The sequence below is a fragment of the Psammomys obesus genome, unplaced genomic scaffold, assembly GCF_907164565.1.
Source record: "Psammomys obesus unplaced genomic scaffold, mPsaObe1.curated_primary_1811, whole genome shotgun sequence".
NCBI lineage: Eukaryota > Metazoa > Chordata > Mammalia > Rodentia > Muridae > Psammomys > Psammomys obesus.
The window spans coordinates 5,074,520-5,084,150 of record NW_026596039.1 but is presented as its reverse complement, the minus strand read 5'-3'; the positions used below and the strand labels follow the sequence as shown (position 1 = coordinate 5,084,150).

At 39.7% G+C, this 9,631-nt stretch overlaps 1 protein-coding gene across 3 annotated transcripts in view; it reads left to right on the top strand.

Annotated features, from left to right (window-relative positions):
* Arhgef12 (Rho guanine nucleotide exchange factor 12) overlaps positions 1-9,631 on the top strand; it is a 131,350-nt gene that overhangs the window by 39,056 nt on the left and 82,663 nt on the right. For 2 of the 3 annotated variants that reach the window (XM_055621724.1, XM_055621722.1), the window contains exons 2-3: positions 7,535-7,558; positions 8,789-8,874. In XM_055621724.1, the coding sequence (XP_055477699.1) occupies positions 7,535-7,558; positions 8,789-8,874 (110 nt within the window). The remainder of the gene's footprint in view (positions 1-7,534; positions 7,559-8,788; positions 8,875-9,631) is intronic. The other variant, XM_055621723.1, reaches the window with a different exon arrangement.

Here is a 9,631-nt window from a genome sequence, read left to right as displayed (position 1 = left end):
GGTAAGGCTGCTCCCTCCTCAGGGGGAGGTGATCAAAGAGCAGGCCAATCAGATTATGTCAGAGGCTGTCCCTCTTCCCATTACTATGTAACCCACTTGGACACTAAACTGACATGGGCTACATCTGTGCAGGGGTTCTAGGTTATCTCCATGCATTGTACTTGGTTGGAGTATGAGTCTCTGGGAAGTTCCCTGTGTTCAAATTTTCTGGTTCTGTTGCTCTCCTTATAGAGGAGAGGAGGACCTCCCCTATCAGTGGACTTGGGGAGGGGCATGCGTGAAGAAGGGAGTGGGAAGGTGGGATTGGGAGGGGAAGAGGGAAGGGCTTATGGGGGGATACAAAGTGAATAAAGTGTAATTAATAAAAATAAAAAAATAAAAAAACTAAAAACAAACAAACAAAAAAAGAAACACTTAGCCAGGAGTGGTGGCTCACGCCTGTAATCCTATCACTCTGGGAGGCAAGGCAGGCAGATCTCTGTGAGTTCGAGGCCAGCCTGGTCTACAAAGTGAATCCAGGACAGCCAAGCTTACACAGAGAAAACCTTTCTTAAAAAATAACAATAACAGTAACAACAACAAAAACAACAACAAAAAGGAACAAAACCCCCACTTAACTGTATTCTTTTAAAATTTACCCATTATGAAATGATTTTCTTAAACTTTAACATAGTATTTCATATCAGTAATCCCAACACTCAGAACACAAAAGCAGATGGATCTGCTCTCTTTAGACCAGACTGGCCTCAGAATGCTGGGATTAAAGGTGTGTTGCTACCACTACCTGACCAGCCCAGTGAAATATTACCTGTAATCTTAGTTAATTGGAAAGCTGAGGTCAGACAGGAAGGAACCTAGAGTACTATGCAGTACCAGAAATGAAGAAGTCCTAAAAATGCAGAAGGGAGGGGCATGGTCCAGTGACTTAAGTGCCAACCCAGAAGAGCTCTAAGTGGCTTAGGCTAGAGCAATTTGAACATGGAAATAAATATTGCAGTATTGGATTTGATCTCAGAGTATAAAGTAAACATACAGAGTCCACATTGGTAGATGGGAGAACACAGAAACCCATCTCTTTCAGAAAATTCCAGAGCATGGACATTCTTCTTTGTTTGGGAAATGGAGCTTAATGCTTTCAACTCCTAATAAAGTTGAATTAAAAAAACAAGGCTTTAATGTTCTCAAACATTATTATTGTGGTGTGTGTGGGGGGGGGGTTGAGGAGAGAGAATGAATCAGAGAATGAGAATTAATCACAGTTCCTGTGTGGAGGTCAGAGGACAAGTTTGTAGAGTTGGCTCTTCTTTCCACCTTAATGTGGGTTCTGAGAATCAAACTCAAGCTGTCAGGCTTTTGCTGCAAGCTCCTTTTGCCCTCTGAACCATCTTACCGACTCAGGTTTTGGTTTCTGTTTTTGTTTTTTTGAAGCAGGTTTTCTGTGTGTAGCTCTGCCTGTCCTGGAACTCCGGAGAAAAGGCTGGTCTCGAGTTTACAGAAATCTGCCTGCCTCTGCCTCCCAAGTGCTGAGATTAAAGGCAAGGGGCCAGGATTAAAGGGAAGTGCCAACACCACTAGACTATGGTTTTTTGTTTGTTTGTTTGTTTGTTTGTTTTGTTTTAAGTGTAAAGTAAGGCAGGTTAAAAGCAGTAGCCTTACAGGGAGAAGACTGGACGATAACTTCTTAATGAATGACCAAAGCTAGTATAACTAGTCATAGACATGTTGGTAACCTGTAAGGAAATGCATCTTCCTCTGTTAGGTAATGAAATGGTCATTTCACTTCCATGATCTTCCAAAAATAGCCAATACATACATGGAAAACTGATTTTCAGTGGTAGGCCAAAGGCAATTCAGTGGAGGCAGTCGCTTCTGTACTGTGCTAGAAGAGTTGGTTGTCCACCTGTAAATAGATAAACATTTGTCCATAATGTCTTCTGCAAAATTAATAAAACACATTGTTTGTCCTAAAAGTAAAAATTATCAAACTATCAGGAAAAAATATAAAGAAAGCCTTTGTAATTTTGGATTAAACAAAGATTCCTAGGAAGTTAAAAATGTGTGCAAAGACCGAGTTTCTAAATTGAGATATGTCCAAAGAGACAGGGCTTAGGGGTTCAGTGTGTCTCTGAGGCACACACATTCAATCTACAACAAATGTGATAATTTCTTATACTTTGTATCAGTTCACCTTTAGTTCAGTCAAACTGAGACTCTTTTCATGTAATTCTTTTCACAGATGTCATAAGGAATGTTATCATTTACTCTTTCCTGAAATATTGATAGGGTTAGTAAAACACTTTCATCTGAAAATGTTGCATGTTTGTTACAGTTCTGTGTTATTTATCCGTTTGTGTGTCATGTAACCTGTGATTGTTGACTGGTTCCTTGGTTGGTGTGTTACACTTAAGACAAGTGGAGTCTTTCCCTGTAGTCACTTGGGCAGCGAAGTAAGGCTGTCTGCTCATTTGCCTTATAAGATCTATTGTTAGAAAAGTTCCTGCTGCTGTCCCTTTCCGCAAAGGTTAGACACAAATGCATGAGATTAATGCAGACAGAGGATTGTCCTTCCGTTTCTGTTTATCTAGTACTCACACTGACTGCCTTTATCTAGCTGTAGTCTAAACTCCCATGTGGATTCCTTCCTGTTAATGAGTTCATCCTGAAACTTAAAGGGGGGGTTTAGGCCTGGAGTTAAGGTGTGTGGTTGTTATAGTGTTGTCCCTGGGCTGAAAAACTGTACTTAGGCTAAGTATTTACAAAGTAACCTAAATTGATTAAGCAGCCATATTACAAAAGAGATACTTTGAAGCTATAAAGAATTACATTGTGGTGCTCAATTCCTAGTAATGAAAAGTATTTAGAGCTCTCCTTTTCAGATTTTTGTTTGTTTGGAAGCTCTAGATGAACTAAAAGCCAGCCCACTCTGATGTATGGGGAACTTAGAGTCCTGTTGGTACTTTTCATCTACGGTAGACCTCTTATGAGCCCCCAGGGTCTTATGTAGCATACGTTAAAACCAGTGCTTCAATGAAATATTTACTGGTGTAAAATATGTTAATGTCTTATTTGTTTGTTTGTTTAGAGAAAGAGTCTGCCAATAGTTCCAGGCTGGTCTGAAATTCCCGGGTTCAAATGATGCAGGTCACCCTCCTGGTTAGCTGGGCTTACAGTGCATGTGCCACCAGGCCCAGCTTGATGGAAGTTGATATGTTTAGTATGCCTTAATTTTTATAAAAGGACTTTTGTACTATGTGTGAAGTCCAGGTAGAGAGAAAAATAAATAATTCCATTATGTTACAGAGTGGAGAGGCTTTGCGTCATAGGAGACTTTACATCTTGGGAAGGGGACAGTTTCATTTCTTAGTCTCTTGGGAATAAGGTCCTCTTGATTGTTATGTGACGTTAGTATGTGATACAGGACTTTGTTTAGTAATATTAGCATTGTAGTCTATGTATGAAGTCTATCAGAATAAGCTCCGTTTATAGCAACTAAGGGAGAGAATAGAAGTAATGGTCTACGAATTTCAAATGAACCCTATAGTTTGTTGTTTTGTTTTTGTTGGGTTTGAGGCAGGATCACCCTGTAGTGTGAGAACTTGGCTGTGGAGGTCTAGACTGGCCTCAGGCGACAGCGAGTCTTTCTACCTCAGCCTCCCAGACAAGAGACTGAGACAAGCCTGCTGAGTTGACTTTTGTCATCAGCAGTTCACAGGTCTGGGATGCCACAAGAGGAGTTAAAACCCTTTTCCCTTATGTTCTTGTATAGGTAAGTCTCCACCACCTTCACTTCCTCTGGTGAGGGTGAAATGAAACCAGACACATCTGGGGAAATAGCTTGTGCAAGTAGGACTGGCACACCAGTTGCCAGAATAGAATAAAAGGACAGGCAAAGGGTCCCCTGTAATCCCTGCTCTCCAGGCAGAGACAAATGACCCCAACTAAGCTAGTCAGCTGGACTAAGTGGAATTGGGAAGCTCTGAGTTTAGTGAAAGACTGTCTCAGTACATAAAATGGAGTGATTGAGACACCCAAAGTGCTCTCTGTCTCTGTGTGTCTTATCTGCCTGTCTCTGTTTCTCTCCATGCATATATACACACATGAAAAAATTAAACAGAAACAGTAGGAACAAGTATGAAATGGCATGTATGATGCTAATTTTCTTACATTTCTTCTATAAAATTAGAGAACTCTCCTCATATGATAGTTTAAAAGCCTGAAACATTTAGATTTCACAGAAAAATATGGGTTTGTGATTAAGTAGTTGATTCTGATTGAGAGTTAACTAACATTTGACACAACTCAAAGACAAACCTCTTTAGTACAAAACTTAACAATTTCTTTTAGTGTTTCATATATGTATATATATGTATATAAATATATATATATATAAATGTATTTTAACGAAAATAGTTTTCTTAGAAGAAACTAATAAAATGCTTTCTATGGACTTGGTACGTGTATTTTGTAAAAGAGGTAGTTGAGCTGAAGAGATGGCTCATTATTAAGAGTGCTCTGAGTTCAGATCCTAGCAACCAAGTAAAAACACAGGTATGGCCAGCATGCCTGTATTCCTAGCATTGTATTGAGTGGGGGCCAGAGACAGGAAAATCATTGGGGGCTTGGTGGCTACCAGTCTAGCTCCAGGTTCCATGAAAGATCCTATTCTGTCAGGAATAAGAGTCGTAGAGCAGGACACCTAATGTCCTCATCTGAGCTCTGGCTATGGGTATCTACATTACAATTTTGTGTACGCCTCCCTACCTCCCTTATTTGAGACAGGGGTTCTCTGTGTAGCAAAGCCCTGGCTGTCCTAGACTTGCTTTGTAGACCAGGCTGGCTTTGAACTCCCAGAGATCTGGCTGCCTCTGCCTCCTGAGTGCTGGAATTAAATGTGTGTACCACCACACCCGGCACCATTTTTAATTGTGATGATAATATCTTTTATATTCATATAGCTTCTTAAATTCCATGTATTTATAAAAGTATACTGAACCAGCTCAGTTTCGGTACATAGGCAAAAGTCTTATCTATAATTTGTTTTCTTTAAAAAGTGTAAGTATAACATGGAATCTGTACAGTCACTATAACATTAGGGTTCTACCTACAAATTTCTACAAAAGGGTTTTTATTTTTCCAGAAGGCATAGGTAGATTCATATTACTTTAATTCTAGGGAATTGCAAAACATCTTTAGAGCACATAGGAGCTAAGTATAATTTCCTGGCTCTCTGTGTTCCCTTCCTGGGAGCTTTGGTCAACACTTTGTTTTTTGAGCTTGCATATGATGCTGCAGTTGAAAGTCTGGGTGTTGATGTGCTAAGTGCAACACTGATGCGTGGGGCCTCTCAGTGCTCTGTGATTTGAAAGTGAGTTCAGATGAACTGATTTTCCTTCTCCTAAGACTTTAGAGATAAAGGTTCCTTCCCTCCTCCCTGTGATTCTGTTGGTGCTTGGTATGAACAGTTGAGATACAGCCATTGTTGTAGGGTTTCTATTGCCGTGATGAAACATCGTGGCCATAAACAACTTGGGAAGGAAAGGGTTTACTTCAGCTTAGAGTTCCACGTCGTCCATCATTGAGCATTGTCAGGGCAGGGAGGCAGGAGCTGATGCAGAGGTCATGCTGGAGTGCTGCTTACTGGCTTGCTCTCGGGGTTTGCTCCCCCTGCTTTCTTGAAACACAGGACCATCTACCTTGTTTGCTTTAAATAGAATTTGGAAATTAGGGAAAAACTGCTGTGATTTCAAATGTTGTGAGTTTTTTGGGGGCTGGAGGGATGGCTCAGCACTAGCTGAGCACTAGCTCCTCTTCCAGAGGACCTGGATTCAATTCCCAGTGCCTACATGGCAGCTGAAAACTGTCTATAACTCCAGTTCTAGGGAACCTGACACCCTTACACAGACATCATGCAGGTAAACACACCAATGAATGTAAAATAAAAAATAATCATTACTAAAGTTTCAAAAAAAAAACAAAAACAAACCAAAAAACAACAAACCTTGTGAATTTTTTTCTGTACTTTGTGAATATAGTAAGTGGATAGTGAGGTATTGCCCTGTGGTCTTTGTTCTTGTACTCCCCCCTCCATTTCTTTCCTCTTTGTTCTTTCCTATTTTCTTGCTCCTCCGCCCCGACCAGACAGGATTTCTCTGTGTAGCCTTGTTTATCCTGGACTTGATTGGTCGCCTAAGCTGGTCTCAAACTTACAGAGATCTGCCTGCCTGTGTCTCCCTGAGTGCTGGAATTAAAGGCATGTGCCATGGTGCCCAACTCTTTTACATTTTCTTTTAAGAGGAAATAGTCTAGGAAGCTTAACAGTCATGTTGTCTGGCAAATTCTAGAAATCTTTGCCAGAATCCCTTGGGTGCTACACATCTTGACAGTAAGCAGCATTGATTGGGGTGACTGGGGTTTATTGTAGAAGCTTTGTTCTGCTCTTCAGGGTTCTGTAGCTCAAAGAACCAAAGCGGTTCCTCCGATTGATAGACTGTAGGCTATTGATATCCTTAGCAGGCCCTCAGTGGAACGTCCTTCTCTGCCAGTTTATATTTGTTGATAAAGAAAAAACCTATTCCCAGTCCCTCCTTCTCCTTCCCCCAAAAGGATTATCAGGTGACATAGGAGCACTTACTCCTGGCTTGTCCTCTTAGGATTACCCGTTTTCAAGAACAGTGTCCTGTTGTTCCACAGTGCCTTTCTGATTTCCACTGTCTGTAGGCATCATCCGTTATCATGGAGGTTTGTAGATGCTCTGACTTTCTGTGGATCAGTTTGATTGAAATAAGAGTTAAAGTGAATTTGTGTAGGATTTGTTTGGAAACCAGACTGCTTCAATGATAAATAGATTATAGTTATCCTTGTAGCATCTGCTTCTCACCAAGAAGCCTCTGGCTAGGGATGGTAGTGCAGGCCTCCTATCCAGCACCATGGAGTACAAAGCAGAAGAATGATGAGTTTGAGGATAGCCTGGGTTTTTTAAGGAGTCCCTGTTTCAACTCGCCCCACCCCCAAAGAAAACACCAAATAGAAAAATCAAATCACACCACCTTCTTAAGACAAGATCTTACTCTGTCCCAGGCTGGCCATATGTTCCACCCTAGCCTTGAACTTGGAAATTTCCTGACTCTACCTCCCGGACTGAAGGAGGTATGTGTCACCATGCCTGGCTTATAGTACTTAAAAAAAGACAATCAGGAAGCAATGTTATGAAACCCCAGAAGAACAAAGCAAAGCAAAGCAAAAATGAACCCTTTGTTTTAGGAACATATTTTTAGTAACTGGTAATACTCTGAAGTTTTTTTTTTTTTTTTTTTTTTTAAATCAGAATTTCTGTTATGGAAGCTAAAAATAAATTAGAATAAGATTCAAAGAACAGCTTGAAAAAACTGAATGTGACCTTCAACCTCATTGTTGTCTTGTTTGGGAAAGTTAGCATAAGATTATAATACCTTCTGGTTTAGCATAGTTGGTAGCTGTAATAACAGAATCTTTTAAATTAATATGAATATTTGTTTTTGTTTTTCCTTTGTTTCAGGTTTCCCCTCAAAAAACCTATAAGGTAAGTTGTTCAGTTGTTTTTATACAGAAGTTGCAGTTGAGCTTTAATTAGAAGCATTCCTTTGAAATTATGGGATTTTTGTGGTTTTTTGAGAGCGTGGATTTAAGTAGTACAAACTTTCATAATGCTTCACAGATTTCAAATACAACAGGTGTTGCATATTTTTTCTGGAACACAGCCTTGTTTTGATAATATTTTCAGTGTTTTTAATGTAAGCATTTAAAAAGTTTATTCAAATTGACACTTTAAGGTCACTCCCTATGAAGAGATTCAGCTTTAAAATCTGTGCCTGTTTTGAGTTGTGAGTTGCTTGGGGGGGTGAAAATGGATTGCTAGTTTGGGTACGTGTTGTCAGTTGAGTGGCTGTTGCCTCCTGTAATGAACTTTGGCGCTGATTTAGTCTTACTTATTTTAAGACAATAAAGGAAAAACCATAGAAAATATTCCGCTCTGCCTATGCCTGGGCTTATAAAGTCAGGGTTGAAGCAAGCCTTGCCTAAATAAGTAGGTTTGTTTTTATAAATTGTTTTTACATATGTTATATTTCTGTAATGATTTCAGCTTGACTGTAGTATGTATCAGAGAATGTGTTGGATTCTTTGGGGACACTGTTTTCTTATTGTTAAATGGAACTGTAAAAATCAGTAAACTATAGGCAGTTATTTTTAAGAATAAAGTTACTGCTTGAGGCCCTTTTATAACCAAGAACATAGACTGTCGTATATATGGCATATGTTGAATTTTTCAAGACAGAGTTTCTCTGTATAGCTTTGGCTGTCCTGGACTCACTTTGTAGACTAGGCTGGCCTCAAACTCACAGAGATTCACCTGCCTCTGCCTCCTTGAATGCGACACTGTGCCTGGCTTCATATGTTGAATTTTAAAACTTTTTGAAAAATATAGAGGCCTATGCTATGTAAGATGAACTTATTTCCTATTTTTGTTTGTTTGTTTGGGGTCTGGAGAGATGGCTCAGTGATTAAGAGTGCTTGCTGTTCTTGCAGAGGACCAGAATCTGGTCTCTAATACCCACATTGGGCAACTCAGAACATCCTGTAACACCAGTTGCAAAGTACCTTATACTCTCTCTGACCTTCATGGGTACCAGCACACACACACACATACATACACACACACCATAGAGAGGTGCATTTGTGTAATTTTTTTATAAAGTTTTATTGGTATGCTTTTTTTAACACTAAATATTTAATTGTAATTGTTTTAACTTAGGCATGGAAGTATTTTGAACCGAGAGTCACCAACAGATAAGAAACAGAAAGTCGAACGCAGTACATCACATGATTTTGACCCCACAGGTAAAATACTCTTGTTCTTCCAAAGAATGTTTTAAGAAAAGTGTAGTTCAGAATCCTGGCGCTTTCATACCCTGTAGTTGTATAATATTGCTGCAGTCTGCGGGAATGAATGCATGTTTAACTCAGCATTGCACAGGCCACAGTGGATGCATCATTGTGGGACTGTGCGATAGTCACAGAAGCAGTGACGTCATGATTGGAGACTGAGGGCACAGAATCAAGATGAGTGATTGTATAAGCACTAGTGTGTCATAAACTGAAGTTCCACTGGGAACTTCTTCATTCACTTAAAATTCAGCTATGATTGTTATGAATTGGATAACTAGCAGCAGTGCAACTTGAAAAATTTATGATTGCCATATTTTAAATAAATGAATAGAAATCCCCTATTTTGTCTTCCCACCATTTTTTAGGTACGGGGACAGGATAGAGTCTTCTGCTGTAGTTCAGGCTGGCTTTAAACTTGTGATCCTCCTGCTTCAGCCTCCCAAGTGCTGGGATTCTAGGCAGTGTGCCTCAATGCCCAGCAGACATTTTTCCCTTTCTTCAAGTGTTCTGAACTGGGTTGTCTTGCAGACTCCATTGTGCTGATTTTCCCTAGAATTTTTATGTCTGCCAGTTATTTTCTTAATGTTGTGTACAAGATTGAATTCTGCTGCCTTTTTCTTTCTCCATGAATCTTAGTGTTTGCTTTGTAGATAGTGCTCAGTAATTTTTTTTTACTAGAAATTTACATACGTTCTTTAAACATGTATTA